General features: G+C 37.2%; 1 protein-coding gene across 2 annotated transcripts in view; it reads left to right on the top strand.

Moving 5' to 3' along the window:
- Positions 1-4,274: 4,274 nt before the first annotated feature.
- Positions 4,275-22,054, top strand: part of PDE3B (phosphodiesterase 3B) — a 160,166-nt gene continuing 142,386 nt past the window's right edge. For both annotated transcript variants that reach the window (XM_036029067.1, XM_028514287.2), the window contains exon 1: positions 4,275-5,601. In XM_036029067.1, coding sequence (XP_035884960.1) covers positions 4,627-5,601 — 975 coding nt within the window. In that variant the 5' untranslated portion in view covers positions 4,275-4,626. The remainder of the gene's footprint in view (positions 5,602-22,054) is intronic.

A 22,054-nucleotide genomic window follows, 5' to 3' on the forward strand; every position in this document is an offset into this window, starting at 1 on the left:
TAATATATTCTCAGACCTAAAGGCAAGGGCTAAGTAATTCTATTAGTTGTTTAACTCTGGCAAAAGAATAATTAAATAATCTGAACACTAAGAAATGCAGTCTACTAATAATCTTTGACAAAGACTATAAACAGAGAAGGGAGTTGCTATAAACATAGCTAGCTCATTCTTTTTGTGCATATTTTTAGTTAAATAAACTGATGGCCTTTGGTCACGTCCTTAACATTTTATTTTAGAATCCTCTCAGGTGCTGAAGTTGGTGTTCAGCAGGATGTACTCCAAATATAGGTAATTTAAAAAGCTGGGGTTTCCCCTTATAGAGACATGGGAAGAGAGCTGAAACAAGGGTAAGGGAGAACTGGGAAGTATAAAGAGAGCTTTGCATTTTATTTTCCAGACAACAGTCCTTTGATATAAATCCTTTTATTTTTATTTGTCAATATTGAGAGTTTGCTTTAGTTTGGTGGTGCAAACAATACAAAGGTTGCTCTTGGCAATCTGAAACATGGATCCGAAGGATGCCTACATACAGTGGTGGGCAAAACTAGTATACAGTTGTCAGTACATGAGAGTTTATTCTTTATTAATAAATAATTCTATAATTATTTATTAATTATTATATATTTATTATTAATATACTTTGCTCACCCCTATATTTTGGACATACAGGAACTATAGATGTTTTTGACATTCAATATTATTTCATATTAGTTTCAGGTATACAGCATAGTGGTTAAATAATTACATAATTTACAAAACGGTCTCCCCAATAATATAAATATCTACCTGACACCATACATAGCTATTACAATATTATTGACTATATTCTCTATGCTGTGCTATACATCTCCATGACTATTTTGCAGCCACCAGTTTGTACTTCTTAATGCCTTCACCTTTTTTCCTCAGTCCTGCAACTCTCCTCCCCTCTGGCAACCATCATTTTGTTTTCTGCATCTATGAGTCTGTTTCTGTTTCGTTTGTTCATTTATTTTGTTTTTTATATTCCACATAAAAATGAAATCAAAAGGTATTTGTCTCTCTCTGACTTATTATACTTAGCATAATACCTTCCAGGTTCACTCATATTGTAGCAAATGGTTAAGATTTAATTTTTTTAAAAGATTTTATTTATTTTTAGAGAGAGGAAGGAAGGGAGAAAAGAGACAAACATTAATGTGAGAGAAAAACACTGATCAGTTGCTTCTTGTATGTGGCTCAACCAGGGATCAAATCTGTGACCTAGGAATGTGCCCTGACCAGGGATCAAACCTATGACCCTTTACTGTGCAGGATGGTGCCCAACCAACTGAGCCGCATCAGCCAGGGCAAGATTTCATTTGCTTTTTTTATGACTGAGTAATATTCCACTGTGTATATATGTACCACAACTGTTTTTTTCAAATCCTCACGTGAAGGTAAGTTTGTTGATTTTAGAGAGGAAGGAAAAGAGAGAGAAACATCGATCAATTGCCTCCTGTATGTGCCCCAAATGGGGATCAAACCTGCAACCTAGGTTATGTGCCATGATTGGGGATGGAACCTGCAACCTTTTGGTGTACAGGAGGATGCTCCAACAAACTGAGCCACCTGGCCAGGGCTGTATCACAACTGTTTTATCCATTCATCTATTGATGGGTACTTCAATTGCTTCCATATCTTGGCTATTGTAAATAACGCTGCAATGAACATAGAGACCACACCAAACTAAGGTTTTGCACAGCAAATGAAACCATCAATAAAATGAAAAACAACCTATTGACTAGAAGATATTTGCCAATGATACATTTTATAAGGGTTTAATATCCAAAGTTTATACAGAACTCAGACAACACCAAAAAACCATACAATCCAATTAAAAAATGGGCAGACACTTCTCCAAAGAGAACATACAGATGGCCAACAGATACATGAAAAGATGCTTGGCATCACTAATCATTAGAGAAATGCAAATTAAAACCACAGTGAGATATCTCACACCTTTCAGAGTGGCTATCATCAACAAAGGCACAAAAAAACAAGTGTTGATGAGGGTGTGGAGAAAAGGGAATTCTCCTGCATTATTGGTAGGAATGCAGACTGGTGCAGCCAGTATGGAAAATTGTATGGCTATTCCTCAAAAAATTAAAATGGAACAGTCTTATGAACCAGCAATTCTGCTTCTGAGTATATATATATATATATATATATCCAAAACATTAATTTGAAAGGATATATGTACTGCTATGTTCATAAACCATAACTTTTTAAGACTAGAAGTGACTTTAAAGGTCATCAAAACTAAATTGTTTCATTTTACATCTGAGAAGAGTGAGGCCTATAAAAGTTATGTGACTTGCTTAAGCAAGGCATGAATGGCTAGCTGGGCCAGGACTAGAACCTGTGAAATGGATTTCTAGCCCACTGTTGTTTCTATTACTATGCCTATCCTACCTCAGATGACAATCCAATGTTTTAAAAAAACAACTTTATTCTGGACTCATTCTAATTTTTTTAAACATTCTTAAACTGATTTTTTAAAAGATTTTATTTATTTCTTTTTAGAGAGGGAAGGGGAGAAAGAGAGAGAGAGACATCAATGTGCGGTTGCTGGGGGTCATGGCCTGCAACCCAAGCATGTACCCTGACTGGGAATCGAACCTGCGACACTTTGGTTCACAGTCCACGCTCAATCCACTGAGCTACGCCAGCCAGGGCGGCTTGTTCTAATTTTCAAGTCAATTTCTTATTTCCTATGAGAATTTATGAGCAAATTCAGTAATGTTCATGCTACACTTGTCATGCCCTTTTGTATAAGCTCAAGATGTATCCATTAAGTTTCCTACTTTAATCTTTTATTGGTAATGATGAGTTCTGCACATGTTTTAAGAATGTATTTGCTGAGTTCTGTTAAAATGAGATTTTAAAAAACTTTTTTTAATTGTCATGGTGGAAAAAGACCCTTAGGATTTTTACCTTTTATGACAAGCATTTGAGTAATCAATTTGAAAATGTTATTAAATATGTTTTCGTTTATGAGGCAGAAAAGGAAAGGGAGTTCTGGTCTTTTTCCATCTTGGTCAAATTCTTGTGCTAATTTCTCAGTGATTTCAGCCATGTACATGAACTATGACCATATACGAAAACGGTCTGTTTTAGGTCATGGCTGTGGGCAGAGATTAATTGGTGAAAAATGGGCCTGTTCGTGGGATTTACCACACAGTAAGGTTTCTCATGTCCCTGGAAAAATGTGGAATTAGCTCTTTGAGCAATGCAACCCTGTCATGAAGTTGAAGGAGAGTTTTGGTAGAGGGAAACAGTTCGCTCTCTAAGGCAGTTATGATTGGTTAGATTCCAGAGCAGTCCCTTGCTCTTGGTTCAGCAAAGTTCTCCCCTCTTTCAGGTCAGTGTTTTCTACACGTTGCTAATTTCACTAGTAATTCACAGATCGCGTCTTATTGGGCTTCTTTCTTGGCACCGATCCAAATTGGGCAATGGTCTTGGACATGCCTCCTAATTCTCCCATGTCCCATCTCTAGAACATGCTGTTACAGTGAAAAAGTCTTCGATGTGGACATAATTTCGCGACAGCACAACTTTCCCATGCTTACTGAGTGTGGGATACGGCTGTAAACTACTGCGTATACAGGGCAAGGGTACGAAGCAGAAGGATGTTAGTTCCTCGCCTGTGAAGGTGGTTCTTGAGAAAGACAAGCTGGCTAATATCTACTTGGATGCTCCCGGAGAACACTCCCACTACGTGCACGGTCCTCCCTAACAGACACTGCAAGGGTCCTGGGCCTGCTGTGTGGCCCACGTTGCTGTTAAGGGCAGACTTTGCCACAGCGATGAGGGTTTCTTCTCCATGCACGTAGTGGTGGCTGCTGGCCCTATCAGGTCACAGCTCTGTGGCGGATGTCCAAGGGCCCGTCCTGAACCTGCGACTGCATCCTCTCCCCTCAACTTGGTTTACCTTCTAGGCACTTCCCTTGGGGACCACAAACACTCTTTACCTGACTCCAGCAGTGACCTGAGGGAGCTAGGCAGGGTGTCTGTGACTTACCCTCAAAGGGAACTTGCGTGCTGGGGGTTCCAGCATGGTGGGCCTGCCCCTTCTGTGCGAAGAGGACCCCACCCGTCTCTCCTAGCCCTGGCCGCTTCCCTGTTCCGGCACACTGAGGCGTTGCGGTCCCGGTAGGCATCCGTGGCCGGCGGCCGGGCTGGCAGGCAGCGGCGGGACGAGGCGCGGGCGCGCGCGGGCGGCGGGCGGGGCGCGCGCCCGGCCAGGGCAGCCGCGGGGGAGGAGCGCCCGCCAGCCGCTCGCGCGCCCAACGGACCGGGCTGGGGCCGCGAGGTAACTGTTGCAGCCCGCGGGAGTTGGGAGGCAGCTACGAGTCTCCGGTCCCGAGAGGTGCCTGAGGGAAAAGGAGAAGCCCCTTCGGCCCTTTTCCACAGCCAGTATGTCACGGATCCCGCTGCTCCTCCGCCCGCGCGGTGGGGACCCCGGGCCGCGGCGGCGGGCGCAGCCCTGACGCGTTACGGAGCCGGGGGGCGCCCGCAGCGCAGGGGCAGGGGGTGAGGGAGCGCCAGTGGCCGCTGAAGTCCGAGCAGGGCGTGCTAGCCCCGCGGCCACCCCCGGTCCCGGCCATGAGGAGGGACGAGCGAGACTCCAAAGCCATGCGGTACCCGCAGCCACCGGACGGGGCCGGCTTACCCCCTGAGAGTATGAGGAACGGCTACGTGAAGAGCTGCGTGAGCCCCTTGCGGCAGGACCCACCGCGCGGCTTCTTCTTCCACCTCTGCCGCTTCTGCAACGTGGAGCTGCTGCTGCCGCCAGCCTCCCCCCAGCAGCCGCGGCGCTCCCCCTTCACCGGGGCGCGCCTCGCGCTGGGCGCCCTAGCTGCCTTTGTCCTCGCCCTACTGCTCGGCTCCGGGACCGAGAGCTGGGCTGCCGGGGCTGCCTGGCTGTGGACCCTGCTGCGTGTCTGCTCGTTCAGCCTCAGCCCCCTCTTCAGCATCGCCTGTGCCTTCTTCTTCCTCACCTGCTTCCTGACCCGGGCCAAGCGGGGCCCCAACGCCGGCCGGAGCAGCGGCGGCGGCTCCTGGTGGCTGCTGGCGCTGCCCGCATGCTGTTACCTGGGGGACTTCTTGGTGTGGCAGTGGTGGTCTTGGACTTGCGGGGACGAAGACATAGGGGCTCTGGCCCCGCACACGCCCCCGGCGGCGACGGGCAGGTTGTTCTTGGTGCTGAGCTGTGTGGGCTTGCTGACGCTCGCGCACAGGGTGAGGCTGCAGCACAGCATCCTGGTGCTGCTCTTCTCCAGCTCGGTCTGGTGGGTCTCCGCCACTAGCCTCGGGTCGCTGCCCTCAGCCCTGCGGCCCCTGCTGGCTTGCCTGGTCGGGGGCGCTGGCTGCCTCTTGGCCCTGGGGTTGGATAACTTTTTTCAAATCAGGGAAGCTCCTCATCATCCTCGGTTGTCCAGTACCGCGGAAGAAAAAGTGCCTGTGATTAGACCCCGCAGGAGGTCCAGCTGTGTTTCTTTCGGAGAAACTTCGGCCAGTTACTATGGAAGTTGCAAAATGTTCAGGAGACCTTCGTTGCCTTGCATTTCCAGAGAACAGGTATGTTAGCAGAAAGCAAGGTTTGCTAAGGGAGTGCAGTTTTACCGCTTCAGTTCCTTAGTTGAACTCGCCTATTTGAAAGCATGCTAACTTCCAGGGTGGGAAAAAAGAGTTTTATTCTGGAAAGAATTCCTAAAATACAGGAAGCTTTTTAGAAATACAGAAGTACTTCTTGTGAAATAGCAGACTATATTGAAGTTTTTAAAGACTGTGTAATAGGTGAGTTCTCAGAAGAATGAATTATGTGCGGTTTCATAGATTGACTATTCCCACTTTGGCATATTCTGATGTACATCTTTTTTGTGCCGTTCATCTGTTGCAATGGTGGTATCTTAAAGATAACATACAGCCATTAGAATGAATGAATTTTAAGCAGTGTGGTCTTATTATTCTTGGTATTTGAGAGGAAGAATTTGAGATCTTGTAAATATGGATGAGCTTTGGAACTGAGTCTTGTTTGTTTAGATGGAAAGACTGTTGGAAGTAATTTTAAAGAAATCTTTACCCCAAATTCTAGCAGTATAGGCTAATATCTTTCACAGACTAACGCATGGTAGTGTATATTTGTTGCATAATGAGGAGAATGTTGTAACAATTTAACCTTTAAACTTATGTCTGGAAAGATGCCAAAAGCATTTCCAGTTTTTTTTTTTCTCTGTAGTTTTACATGGTTTTGTTTTTTAAAAGGAACTGAAATCATCATCAGGGAAGGAGCCTCTATCTTTACATAGTCTTGGGAAATCTTACCTGTTCTATATCACCAGGAAACTCATCAAGTGTGGCTACAGTTAACTGAGCATTTACTAAGTGCAAAGTGCTTTACATATGTTTCCTTAAATCCTCACAAGAACTCTGTATGATGGGTGACATTAACTTAATTTAGAGATGAGCAATATGAGTTTTTTAGCAGTTACCCAACTTCACACATCTAGTAAGTGGCAGTGCTGAGATCTTAAACTAGATTTTTCAGTTTTCAACATGTTTTAAGCAACTAAAAGGATGAGTGTAGAGGTTCTATGTAAGAGAGGAGGAGTTTATACCATTGTTTTTCAGACTTTAGTGATAGGTTTTACACTGGGATCCAGTATATGTAAAAACTGTCTTATTCTTACTACATTTGATGCTCTCTTCTCTTCAAAATAATTGACAAACCACTACATTGATTTCATGACATGTTTAACACTAACCCTGTGGTGTTCCAGTGAGACTATACTTTGCTTCTTGAACAATGTTTTCAGAAGCCGCTTTTGTGGTCTGTAGTTATTTGGCTAAATACTTGAAAAAAATTGTTCAAAAAATGCTATGTCTTTTGTTTTCTCTTTTAACTGCCAGTGATAATAGACAGTGCTTAGGAAAGTGCGTATCAGAAGAAAAATTGTTATGAGGTTAAGTGTAGAGTACAGTAATTGTCAACTGTTTCCTTAGGATGGCATAGCTTTTAACCGTTGATTGTAAATGAAGAGACTGCATTTTTTTTAACACTGGAAAAATGTTTTAGCATAGTCTCATCACATTTGTAGGTAATTTTCCTAATTTCACACCATTACATTTTAACATGTTTTAAATGTAATCTGTTGGTGTAGTCAGCTGTGGCTGTTCTGTTGTAAATTGAAGATTCCTGTTTTTCTTAATCCTAGTGTGGTGCTTTTTCCATTATAGCAACCTTTTTCAACCTTTACCTTAGTGCACTGTTATTCCATTGATTATTTGTATTAGAAGAAAATACAATTTGCGCTTTTAAAAATGGAATATCATCTCGTTGCAGAAAACTCTTATATTCCATTATGAAATAGGACCATTTTGGGGGTCTTACACATATACTAATATTGTAAATGTTCATACGTTGTTACTTAATCTTCAGTGATATAAAATAATATTATTTTTGCATTACCAAAAACTAGTACATATTTTTTTTGTATTGCAAAAACTAGTACATATTTTTAATGTAACAAAGATTGTACTGAGATTTTTTGCTTATGCTTATTTCTGAGGTTTAACAGTGGGTCTCTGGTTTTGTGTGCATGTATATTATATTAAAGAAATGAAGATGAAACCAGTGCTTTTATGGAAGTGGATCAAGAGACTTTCTCATTTTCAAAGTGCTAAATTTTGTATATGACAAGTGTAAAGTCACTTCACTTTTTCAGAAAGTAAGGGGAGACAGAAAGATGTTGAGTAAAACCTGATAGAGGGGGAAAATGCGCTGGATTCATAGGCAGAGGATAGAGAGTAAGGTCTTGGTTCTGCTGTGTAAGCTTGGAAAAATCAGTGAATTTCTGAGTCTCAGTATCCTGTGAAATCAGAGGTCCCAATAGATGAATTCTGTAATACCTTCCAATTCTAAATTCATTTCTTCTGGTTAGTTTATACTTTTTGTAATGATAAATAAAAGTATAAACAAAATATCACAAATTACTAGTTTTTGAAGTTTTACTTAACTGTTGAATGTTGATCCTGCTAACCGATATTTTCCAAGGTGTAATGGTTGGAAAAGATGAGCAAATATTCTGTATTTTTTGAATAGAGAATTCTAGAAGTTATTTGTGGGTTCATTTTTTGATTAGTGACAAAATTATACTTTTATTTCCTTAAAAATTTTCTAAACATATTTGAAAAACAATTAAAACTCATGTCAATGTAAATATTTTAAATTGAGAGTAGATTTAAAATACTTTTTTAACTTTTGGGATGTTATGTTAGGGACTGGGTTGAACAGTAATGGCATATGTTTGTAAAACATTTGATTTTCATAATTAGATTTATAGTAGTTGTATAAATGCTATATATATGTCAGTTCTTAACTAAGTTTTTTTATATATATTGTTGGTAAAAGCATTTAGAGATTTAAAGTTTAAATCTAGTTATTACTGACTGTGTTCTGCCTTGGTGGGTTAATGGAAAGAAGCACTTAAGTTTGTAGTATAGTTGCCAAGAGTCAGCTGAAACTAATAGGAAGTTTAAAAAAAAATCAATTGTCTACATAGATGGCTTTGACCAGAATTTAACAAGTTATATTTCTATGCCATTTTATTTGTATATTCTGTAATGAAGTATTCAGCCAGATCATTTTGTTTGTGATAGACTAGCTAAATGAGAGGTTTTGAAAGTCTTAAGTTAGTATGTGAGATATTTTTCTATACCTAAAATGCTAAGTACTTTCTAAATGGTTAGGTAAATATTTTAAAATTCTGTGGCCTTAAAGCCCATAAATACTATGTAAAGTGTTAATTTTATTTGAAAAAGGTATACACATGGAGTATGAAGGTGTCTAAAAATGATTTTAAAGTTTAAGTGATTATTTAGCCCCTTAAGGAATTTGTAAGACATACCTCACTAAGAATTTAAGAACAGTTTTATTTGTGAAATTTATTTTGTGGTTTCAATGAGTGTTTCATTCTAATTACATGTTAATATTATGGTAAAATATCAGCCTTCATAATATTTTTAATGATGTTTTTGTAAATATTGTACGTACTCTGCCATTAGAATTATTGTTCAAAAACATAGATTTGATCAAATCACTTGCTCTGTTTTTAAAACCTTTTATGGTTTTTCATTGTCCATAGGATAAAGTGGACAATGATCTTGAAACTTGCTTGCAAAGTCCTTTATAACCTGATCTTAGTATTTTTGTTTGTTTTGTTTTTTTAATAAGCCATTTTGGACTTCTGGAACATTCTCTCCCTGCATCCATCGTGGCTGTAGCTGTTGGTGGACTGCTTATTGTTACTGACTTGATTTTTTTCTCTTGCTTTACCGTTCACACTGTTTGAAATCTCCTTTAAGGAACAAATTAGATTAAGAAGTCTTTAGACAGTATGATGATACTCAAATTAATATATAAACTGAGAGCAAAACTCCAATATAGCAGGATTGACCATATTTGAAAGTAAGTTGACAGATCATGTGATGTGTGATAGAAGATTTTCATTATATCTCATGAAATAGTAACATCTCCATAGTTTATGTTTTCTCACACTGAGTAGAAAGTAAATAGGGCCAGTCATGAATAAAACTAGACAGTTTACTTCCATTGTCCTCAGACGTTTTATCCTCCTCAGTGGCAGGCCTTTATCTGATTCTCTTTTTTCTTTTCTCTTGCAATTACCAAGTCAGCTTGTTTCCCTAGCACATTCCCCTTTCTTCCTATACCCCAACCAAAACAAGAAGAATCTGTATTTGCTGAACACATTTATTTTAACCTGACTATGTTTGTATAGATACTGAAGAGATAGATTTGGAGTTCATCTAGTTGAAATCTGCTCATTTTATAGATGGGAAAGAAATTAACTCCAGAGAGATAAAAATATTGTTTTTAGGTTATTCTGTGAGATATTTGGGATACAGGGACTAAAACCAAGTTAGGTCCTGACTATTAGTCCACCTATACTTTCCATAAGAACATAAGTACCTACAGCCATGGTTTTCCAATGCTGTAAATTAATTTTGCCAATTGCCTGATAAATGACATCTCTGGTTAAAGGAATTGGTGGGTAAAGGTGTAACGGAGAGGGGAAAGTGTGAGAGGTAGGAGGGACTCATGGAATCACAAGTTTATAAATGACCTTGAAGATAAACTTGCTCCCTAATGTAGTTATTTCAGAGTGACTTGTCAGGATGCAGCTGGTGTCAAGCTTAAGTGCCTTCAGACGCAAGCCACATCACATATTTATGTCATATGCTGAGGAAGAAGGGGAGGGTAAGAAGAATGAAAGTCAGCTGACTATTGCCTTCTTTGCCTAAAAACATTCAATTTAAACAAAACAAACCGAACAACTGTGTTAGCCAAGCAAAACTTTAGGAGATGTGTGTTCTGTCTGTGGGTAGTTTCTGACAGTTTATAATATTGGGTTGGTGTATACCTTATTATTTAAAAGCTGATCCATATTTATTTGATTATTAAAAGTCTTAGAACTTGAGGCAGAGGAGTATATTCTCCACTGTCTTTTTCTTTTATGACCTAGAACTTTTATTCCTATATTGATTTACCCTAAGAAGTTTCTAATCTTTGTAGATTTTCCCTCCTCCATCTGCTACAATACATTGCTTGGCTACTTCTTCCTTACACTTCATATAACATGCATTCAGCATATTTTAAATTTATTCAGTTAGCATTTAAATTTTAAGTGAGAAATTTCAAACATAAAAGACTGTACATATGTTTATTTTATATAGTTTAAGGAAGAAAATAAAGGAAAAAAGAGTCGTGTACTCACCACCCATTTCCTTTGAAGTTCCATGTGTAACCCTATTTTACATCCCTTTCTCTCTGCCTCAGAGGGAACACATCTGTTCTGATTTGGATTTTTTTTTGCTATTCATTTCTGTGTTTGTTTGTTTTTTTATATAAATATAACCACCCACAAATGTATTCCTAAATAATCTCAATAATTTGTTGTTAGTATTGCCTGCTTTGAACGTTCATAGAATCATAGTATATGAATTCTGTAATTTTTTTCTTGACTTTTCTGAGATTTATCCATTTTGATGTGGATAATTGTAGTTCATTTTTCAGGGCTGTATAGTGTTTGATTGTATGACCATAGTAAAATTTATCTATTCCACGGTTCATGGACCCTTGGGTGATTTGCTATTTTGTGAAATGGTGCTATGAAAATTCTTGTAAATGTCTTCCGGTGCATGTGTACATCCAAAAGTAGAATTGCTGAGTTGCAAGGTATGTTCATATTTAACTGTACACTGTATACTGTCGTCAGAATAATGTCTCTCCAAAGATGTCCCAGTTCTAATCCCAGGAATTTGTGAATGTGACCTAACTTGGCAAAGGGGACTTTGCATGTGAGATTTTTAAGGACCTTGAGATGGGGAAATTATCCAGAATTATCTGAGTGGACCCAAAGTAATCATAAGGGTCCTTAAAAAGTGGAAGAGAGAGACAGAGGTCAGAGATGGAGATGTGACAGTGGAAGTCGGGTTGAAGTAACACAATGTGAGAAAGACTCAGTCTACCTTTGGCTGTGACAGTGGAAGAAGAAGGCCAGGAACGAGGGAAAGCAGGCAGCCTCTGGACTCTAGAAAAGGCAAGGAAACTGATTTTGCTCTAGAGCTCCCAGAAATAATAAAGCCCTGCTAGCACCTTGATTTTAGTCCAGTGAGACCTATGAAGTCAGACTTCTGACCCACAGAACTGTCAGATAATAAATTTGTCTTGTTTTATGCCTCTGAGTTTGTGGTAATTTGTAACTAGAAAGTATTAATTTGCATTAACTGCTGTAATAATTTGCATGGACTACTGTAATGAAGTACCACAAAGTGGGTTCCTTAAAAAAAAGAAATTTATTGTCTCAAATTTCTGGAGCCTAAAAGTCCGAGATCAAGGTGTCCCCGAGTATGGTTCTTTCTGAGGGTTGTGATGGAGAACGTGTTTTATGCCTGTCTCCTAGCTTCTGTGGTTTGCTGGCAATTTCTGGCATTTTTTTTGGCCTGTAGATGTGTCACCCCTATCTTTGCCTTCATCTTCACATGGCATTCTCAGTATGTCTCTTCACAGTTCTTCCCTCTTTCTGCTGGTCTTTGTGTCCTTAATAACCAAATTTTCATTTAATTACTTCTGTAAAGACCCTGTTTCCAAATAAAGTCACATTTCCAGTACATATCTTTTTGGAGGACATAGTTCAACCCATACATGTAACAATAAAAACCAGGACACTATAGAAAATTGAGCTGTTTTTCAAGATTGTTGTACCATTTATATTTTTGCTAGCAGTGAATAAGAGCGCCCTCCTTGATTATTGTTAACTGACTTTAATTTTTGTTAGTCTGTTTGATATTTATTTGTGAATTTAATTGGAATTTCTTAATTACTAATAAGTCAGTATTTTTTTATGTTATCGACTACATTTATTATTCAGGGACTACCTACTCATGTCTTTTGCCCTTTTAATAATAATTCATGTGTTCTTTATATATTCTGGGTGTTAATCTTTTATTGGGTATTTGGGTTGCAAATACCTTCCAGTTTTTATAGTATCTTTTGATAACTGAAGTTCTTCATTTTAATGTCAAATTTACTTTTCTTTTCCTTTATTTTTCCTTAAGACTCCTTGTGTCTTGTTTATACAGCCCTTCCCTACTAGAAGTCATAAAATATACTCCTATATTGTCTTTTCAAAGTTTAAAAATTTTTCCTTTCAAATGTTTTTTATTGACTTAGAATTCATTTATAGGTATGATGTGATGTAGAGATCTAATCTTTTTTATCTATATGGATATCTACTAATGTCAACATAATTTATTGAAAAGTTTATTCTCCATTTATCAGCATACATCTGTCATATATCAAGTTTCAATATATGTATGAGTCTGTATCTGGGCGCTCATGTTTCATTGGTTAGTTTATGTATCCTATGTTAATACAACACTATCTTAATTATAATAGCTTTATAATAAGACTTAATATTAAGTAAGTCCCCCTCATCTTGTTATTGTTCTTCAATAGTGTGTTGGTTATTTTTGGACCTTTGCTTTTCTATATATATTGGAGAATAGGTTTGTCAATTTCCACAAGAAATCTTGTTGGGATTTTGATTGCAATTGTATTAAATCTTTTGAACAATTTAGAGATGAATTTGCTTGACTGAAAACTTTAAGTTGTATTTTTCTAGACATTTAATGTAATTTTTCAAGTTTATTTCCTTAGTGCATAATATCTTTTTATTATCTTTAATCGGTTTGGCATCTGCATTTATGTCTACTTTTTCATTCCTAATATCATTTATACCTTTTTTTCTTTGTTTTTTTAATCAGCCTCACTAAAAGTTTGTTTTCAATCTTTTCAGAAAATTGGCTGTTTATATTGGTATTTGTTTTCTATTTTATATTGGCTCTTACCTTTTTTTTTTTCTTTCTTTGAGTTCATTTTCTTATTCTTTTTCTAACTTAGTGATTGGGATGTTAATTTATTTAGAGCTCTTTCACTGTAGCATTTAAAATTATATACTTATTTCTAAATATGGCTTTAATTGAATATCAACTTTTTCTGTGTAGGATTGTTATTTTTCAGTCTTCAGCATTTTCTAATGTATGTTTTGATTTTTCTTTTGACTAATGAGTTGTTTAGGAAAATTTTTAAAAATTTATAATTAATTGCAGGTTTTCTAGTTATGTTATTGTTGTTGATTTCTGATTTAATTGCTTTGTGAGCAAGGAAGATGGCCTGACATCAGTTTTCATAAATGTTTTTATGTTCTTGAAAATAATGTGTATTTCTAATTGTTAGGTAGAATATTTATTAGCTGTCTGGTAGATAAAGGTTGTTCTTGTCAGAGCTTCTGTGTCCTCACCAATTTATTTATCTTCTTGAGCCATCAGTGACTGGAGAGAGTATTAAAAATCTCACTTTCCTGGTGAATTTGTCAGTCCCCCGCCCCCATAGTTTGCAGTTTGCTTCTCTTGTTTGGAGGTAAGTGTATGGAGAATAGAACTTTTCAAATTGGATGGAATTATTTATCAAAGGAACAACAAAAAGAATATGTGAGAGAGAGCACATTCCAAATATTTAAAAAGTTATTGTAGGCAAGTGGTAAAAATTAGTTTGTCCGAGTTAACATGTATTCACAAATTCCCTTTTATATATTCCAGGCCCTGGAGATACTAAGACAAGTTCAGGGTCTGTATTGCAAGGAGATCACACACTAATGGAGAGAGAAAATGTAAATAAAGGATTACAATTCAGTGTGGAAGGTGATATATAGCAGAGGTATAAATAAAGTACCGTACCATTGGAGCATTTTGGAAGGAACAACTAACCCTTTCCAGAATGAGAGTCAGGAAAGCCTTCAAAAAGTAACATTTGAGCTTTAACCTTCAATGAAAGTTTTTTACTGATATAAAACAAAACATGAATTAAAAAATTTTACTTCTGTGACTTTAAAAAGAAATTTTCAAAGTTATCCTGGCATAATTTTCACCTTACCTTAAATATGTATGTAGGTAAATACTTCTTATCAACCAGCATATTGAAAAGTCTTGAAAAACATGGAGCCAAATCAAGCAAACTGTTCACCTTCAGTCACCAATCAATACTAACAAAAAAGATGCTTAAATTCTCTATCAGAAGGTAGGAGAATGTAAAGGAGGGGATAAGTGGTAGTGGAAGGAGATGTGGGGCGATGAACACACAATGTATTATACAGATGATGTATTACAGAAGTGTACCCTTGAAACCTATATAATTTTATTAACCAGTGTCACTCCAGTAAATTTAATAAATAAATTAATTAATAAGAAATGTCAGTATCAGTGGTTAAAAAAAGACAATAAAGAAATGTAACCCAGGATCAGAAAGGAGGTATTATTATTGTAAGATGTAATAATTACCAAGTTCTCACTATGTGCTAGTCTCAACATCCCTGTGAAGTAAGTAATAGGATCCTGTTTTGGAGCTGGGAACTAAGGCAGAGGGGTGAATTAACCAGCTCCAGATCACTTAGCTAGTACACAGAAAATACCATAATACAGTAAGTGCCACTTCCATTATGTAATGAGCCCCTAATTCTAATTGAAACAATTGAAAGGAGTCATTGAGTAAGGAAACTCTCTGATACTCAAAAAAAAAAAAAAAAAGAAAAAGAAAAAAATAATATAGGGGAGGAACATTTTTCCTGTCCTTTTTAGGTTTTTTGGCTGATCTAGTAGTTAAATTGATGTAAAACAGATTAACAAGAGAAAACCAAATTTAATTTGTAGATACAGGAGCACCATGGAAATATGAGACTCAGAGAAGTGACCAAATAGGAATCTTTTATACCTACGAGACAAAGAAATAATAAAGAATAATTGACAAGATAAAGGGGTTTGGGCTTGGGTTAATAAATTAGTGAAGAAGTAATAAGGTTTGTTTATACAGCCTTCTTGGCTCTAAATTCCCTATCTCTGGTGATAAGGTTGCCTTTTGCCCTCCTGGTACAGGGAAAGGTACTTGTCACATAGGAGATATATCTCCTGTTTTCAGCAGGGGATGAAAGAGGGTCAGAGTGTCCTTGCATTGGCTATTTTCAAATACCTTTAAGTCAAAATAGTATGCCAAAGTGGCATATTTTGGGGTGGCATATTTTGCTCCCTTTCAGTAGGAATCCTAAGAGGTAAGCAAGTAAAATAAAAACAGATTTCACTTGAATAGTTTCTAACTATCCTTAGTGATCTTGAACATTTGTTTCTGTGAGGTATGGCTAGACTCAAGAGTTAAAAACCTAGGGTCTGTCCAAAGTCAGGAATCTAATAGGAAACCTCTGCATAAAGCTGAAGCCACAAAATGCTACCTCCTCAGTGTAAGGGTAAATGAGAAATAAAGATGGCCATGGAGATGGGATGCCCACCTTGACCTTGGCACAAAGGTGCTGGGGGAGGGATAAAATAAATTTCCCCTGGGAATGAACAACCACAAGAAGGCCCTCATATTGTTTTCTTTTTTATTGTAGTAAAATATACATAACATAAAACTTAACATTTCAACCATTTTTAGGTATACAATTTGGTGGTGTTAACTATATTGATATTATTGTGCAACCATCACCACCATCTGTCTCTAGAAATTTATCTTCTTAAACTGAAACTCCACACCCATTAATTAATAATTCTTAATTCTCCCTTCCTCAACCCCTGGTAACCATCATTCTACTGTTTTTATGAATTTGACTATAAATACCTCATATAAGTGGAATTGTACAGTATTTCTTAATATCTTCTTGCACCTGAATTATTTCACTTAGTATAATCATTGTTGGAATTTTGATGGGAATTGCATTGAATCCATAGATTGCTTTGAGTAGTATTGACACCTTAGCAATAGTAAGCCTTCCAGTCTATTAACGTGGGATGTCTTTTAAGTTGTGTTTTAATTTTTTCAGAAACATTTTGTAGTTTTTACTACAAGTGCACAAGTCTTTCACCTCTTTTGTTAAATTTATTCTTAAGTATTTTTTAAAAGTATTTATTTATTTATGTTTAGAGAGAGGGGAAAGGAGGGAGAAAGAGAGGGAGAGAAACATCGATGTGACCTGGAGTTGAGCCAGTAACTTAGGTTTGCAGGCCTGTGCTCAATCCACTGAGCCATACCAGCCAGGGCCCTAAGTATGCTTTTAATGAAATTTTAAATGGAGTTGTTATTTAATTTCATTTTAATTGTTCATTGTTAATATGTAGAAATGTTACTGGTTGATGCGTTGATTTTATATTCTGAAGCTTTCCAGAATTTGTTTATTCTAACTTTTTGTGTGGAATCTTTAGAGTACTCAAAGGAGTTTTCTTTTTCTTTTTTTATTGTATTTTTTCCATTACCAGTTATCCCCCTATACTTTCTTCCACCTCCACCCACCTCCCTCTCCTCTGCAATCACCACACTGTTGTCCATGTCCATGACTCCCTTTTTTCTTGGTCCCTCCACACCCTAGCCTCCCACCCCTGTGTCCAGAACTGTCAGCCTGTTCTCTATGAGTCTGTCTCTGTTTTGCTTGTTAGTTTAGTTTATTCATTAGATTCCACATATGAGTGAAATCCTGTGGTATTTGCCTTTCTCTGACTGGCTTATTTCACTTAGCATAATATTCTCCAATTCTCCAGGTCCATCCGTGCTGTCATGATGGGTAAAGGTTTGTTCTTTTTTATGGCTGAGTAGTGTTCCATTGTGTAAATGTCCCATCGTTGTTTAATTGGGCTGCTTCTAAATCTTGACTATTGTAAAAATTGTTTAAAAAGGTTTTACTAAGACTTTTTTAAAAGAACAGTTTAAAATGAAATTGAGAGGAAGGTACAGAGGTCTCCTATATATATTTTACTCCTACACTGGCATAGCTTCATCCATTGTCAGTATCTCCCACCAGAGTATTACATTTGTTAAATTGATTAAACTACATTAACATGTCATAATCTATCCAAAATCATAGTTTACATATATTTTTTACTATTGGCATTATACATTACCTGGATTTGGACAAAAATATGATGACGTATATACACTGTTATGGAAAATACAAAGTATTTTTACTTCCCTAAAAATCCTCCTGGTTTTCATCCCTTCCTCCATCCCCACCACTGGCAACCACTAACCATTTCACTGTCTTCATAGTTTTGACTTTTCCATAGTGTCATAGATTAGGAATCATAAGAATACTCATTTAGTTTTGTTTAACTCTAAATTAATGTAATATTCTACGTATGTGGACTGAGAAATCTTGAAAATGCAGATTGTTCCCAAGTGACTGTGAGAAGTAAATTCAAATATTCTAAGGCTTCATGTAATTTCCACAGATAAATTCTCAAGGAAAGTGAGCAGTGCATTGTCAGAAATGCATAAAATATGCAGGGAAACAAGGCATTAAAAGTAAGAATGTGCAGAAAAAGTATATAGAGACTTCCAGCCAATACAGAGGTGTAGGTAGATATACTTTGTCTCCTCCCATAAGCAAAAGAAGGACAATAAATTTAAAAACAAAAACTAACCAGGATAGCCAGAAAATCAAACTCTATGGCAGTCCAACAACCAAGGAGTTAAAGGAACACTTATCTAGACTAGTTGGAGGGGTGGAGATAGACACCCAGGGTGGAGAGGACTCACTGCAAGACGGCAGCTGGAGGACTGGGGTGGGTGAGGTGGCTAGCAGATGGGCAGTCCCACATTTGTGTGTGGATAAACAGGGAGGAACAACTGGGGGGCGAGACAAACCACGCAACCCAGGGTTCTAGCATGGGGAAATAAAGCCTCAAAACCTGTGACTGAAAAAAACCTGTGAGGGTTGAGGCTGCAGGAGAAACTCCCAGCCTCATAGGAGAGTTTGTTGGAGAGACCCACAGGGTCCTAAAATGTACACAAACCCACCCAGAGGGAAATTAGCACCAAAAAGGCCCAATTTGCTTGTGGGTAGCAGAGGAAGTGACTGAAAGCCAGCCCAGAGCTGAGTAAGTGGCATTGTTCCCTCTCAGACCCCTCCTCCACATACAATGCCACAACACAGTGATATGGGTAGTACTGCCCTGGCAAATACCTAAGGCTCTGCCCCTTACTTCATAACAGCTGCGCCAAGACAAAACATGGCCCAAATGAAAGAACAAATCAAAGCTCAAGAAAAAATAGTACTAAGCAATAAAAAGATAACCAACCTATCAGATGCAGAGTTAAAAAACACTGGTAATCAGGTCAGAGAAATGGTTGAGTATGGTTGAAAAATAGAGAAAAAAGTGAAAGCTATGAAAAATGAAGTAAAGGAAAATGTACAGAGAACCAACCAACAGTGAAGGAAGGGAAACCAGAACTCAGATCACTGGTTTGGAGCAGAAGGAAGAAATAAACATTCAACCAGAACAGAATGAAGAAACAAGAATTCAAAAAAAAAGAGGAGAGGCTTAGGAACCTTCAGGACAACTTTAAAAATTCCAACATCTGAATAATAGGGGTGCCAGAAAGAGAAGAGGAATAGCAAGAAATTGAAAACTTATTTGAAAAAATAATGAAGGAAAACTTCCCCTAATGTATAGCAAAGGAAATAAGACTTCCAGGAATTCCAGGAAACTCAGAGAATCCCAAAGAAGTTGGACCCAAGGGAGAACATACCAAGGCACACTATAATTACATTACCCAAGAGTAAAGATGAGAAAATCTTAAAAGCAGCAAGAGAAAAAGAGGCAGTTAGCTACAAAGGAATTCCTACTAGACTATCAGCTGATTTCTCAAAAGAAACCTTACAGGCAACAATGGGCTGGAAATAAGTATTCAAAGTCAAAGACAAGGACCTACATCCAAGATTACCCTATCCAGGAAGTCTATCATTTAGAATGGAAAGGCAGATAAAGTGCTTCCCAGATAAGGTCAAGTTAAAGCTGTTCATCATCACCAAGCCCTTATTATATGGAATGTTAAAGGGACTTAGAAAAAGAAGAAGATAAAAAGTATGAACACTAAAATGACAACAAACTCACAACTATTAACAACCTAAAAAGTAAATAAAAAACAAAAACTAAGCAAACAACTAGGACAGGAACAGAACCACAGAAATAGAGATCACAGGAGGGTTATCTGTAGGGAGGGGATGGGGAGAGAATGGGGGAAAAGGTATATAGAATAAGAAGCGTAAATGGTAGATACAAAATAGATGGGGAAGGTAAGAATAGTATAGGAAATGGAGAAGCCAAAGAATGAAATTATATGTATGACCCATGGACATGAACTAAGATCAAGGAATAATGGTGGAAGGGGTGGGTTACAGGCAGAGGGGAATAAAGGGGAGAAAAAATGGAACAACAGCAATAGCATAATCAACAAAATATATTAAAAAATTAAAATGAGTAAAAATATTCTTACATAGTAAAGACAAAGTATATAGAAAGAAAAAAGCACAAAGGGTTTAGAAGTTGGAACTATCATATACCAGATATAAAAGATTGTTTACTATGATTAAAGAAATAAAATAGAAACTTGGGAAAATGATTGGGGAACAGAAGAATAAAAGAACAAGCATGTGGATTTGAAAAATAGAACTTCTAAAGATGAAAAATACAACCACAAATTAAAAACTATGCACAGCCCTGCCCACATAGCTGTTTGTTGGGCTTGTCCCCACTTGGGACACCTGTGAGAGTCAACTGATTGATGTCTCTCGCATCAATGTTCTCTTCCCTCTCTTTTCCTCCTGTCCCCACTCTCTAAATATATATAAGTAAAATCATTTAAAAAGTGATGTACATATTAAATAGCAGTTGAGAGAGAATTTGTGATCTAGAAGATAGATTCAAAGAAATTGTCCACAGTGTTTTGCAGACGAAAAACAAAAGATGGAAATCAAGAAAGATTAAAAACTTAGAAAATAAGAAGATGGAACGTCAATTAAACACAGATTTAATTGAAGTTCCAAAAGGAGATAATAAAATGGAGAACAGGTAATATATGAGTAGATAATGGCTGAAAAATAAAATTTAATAGAATTGATAAAAAACAACTGATCTTCAGAAAGTCCATTGAATCCCAAGCAGAATGAATAAAAAGAAATCTACTCCTAGACACATCGTTGCAAAATGCAGAACTTGCACAAAAGTGCTAAGAGAAGTCAGAAAAGAGAAATTACCTACAAAAATTAATGACAATTATACTGGAAGGTGACTTATTAATAGCAATAGTGGATGCCACAAAGCAACAGAATGTCATCCTTCGTGTGCTGAAGGCACTAGAAATCAGTGCCCTGTAAAACTATATTTCTGAAAAGAAAACAAAAGTGTTTCAGACCAGCAAAAATTGATTTTTTTTACTACCAAAAGTACATATACTTCAGGCATAAGGAAAAACTGAAATTAAGAAAGAACACTAATAGTAAATATATAGGTAAAATTAAGCAACCATGATGTTATAAAACATAACTCATGGTGTTTAATTTGTGAGGGGAGAACAAGCTAGAACTAAAATACTAGAAAACAGCATTCATGGTGGAAGGAAAAGTGGAAAGAGAGGTATGGAGATTTTCATATGAAGAAAGGTATGAAGATATTTCAGCTGTGGGTGTCTGAAAGTTTAGTGTTGTCATTGGCTAATAAGGACTATGGGGAAAGGATCAAGTTAGGGAGAAATGATAAAAAGTTTGGTTTCCTTGATTAATGCATGTTATTTTCTCTTGTGTGTTTGCTCTCTAAATGGGATGTAAGCTCCCTCAGACCAAGGATCAAAACTTCTGTTCTGTACTTCTCATAGTACATATTTTAGAATTCACAATGTATACCTATTATTATTATTTACTTTTGGGTTGTTACTCATAACAGTTCCATGTTAACCTTGAAAGAATAATAGTTGGAGATGAGTCTTAATTTCCTATCTTTGGTATTCTCATTAACAATAAGCCGTGTTGCACAACAATGAAGCCAGACTGCTTGAGTTTAAGTGTCACTTCTGCCACTTGTAGGATATTGGGCAAGTTCTTTAACTTCTCTGCATCTCAGTTTCCCCAGGTGTAAACTGGGAGTAATAAGAGCATCTTTCTCCCTGTTGTAAGATGTTGTGAGGATTAAATTAGTCAATAACCTGTGAAATTCTTGGAACACAGTCTGGCATTGTTCTCAAGCTCTTAATAGATTGTTGGTATTATTGTTAACAGTTAAAATTTTCATTTTCAGATTACTTGGTAGTACATATACCAAGTTACTCTAAAATCAATAATAAGGTTAAAAGAAATTTAGATGTTTTAAACAAGGCCTTTTTATTGTTCCAGTACTTCTCTTGCAACCTGTATTAGATTAAAAAAACTTCGCATATGGGATTATATGAGGGAAATTCAGCAGTTGTCAGTATTGGGACAACAAAGAAAAGCTGCAAGTGATGATTTTAAAAGGAATTAAAAGGCATTATTGGGATTTCTTATGTATTAACATTTCAGAGTTGAAGGTTAAGAACCTTTGGTCTGCCAGACAAAAATTTGTCAGCTACTACAACCATAGCTTACTGTTCCTTAAACTTTTT

The sequence above is a fragment of the Phyllostomus discolor genome, chromosome 6 (assembly GCF_004126475.2).
Source record: "Phyllostomus discolor isolate MPI-MPIP mPhyDis1 chromosome 6, mPhyDis1.pri.v3, whole genome shotgun sequence".
NCBI lineage: Eukaryota > Metazoa > Chordata > Mammalia > Chiroptera > Phyllostomidae > Phyllostomus > Phyllostomus discolor.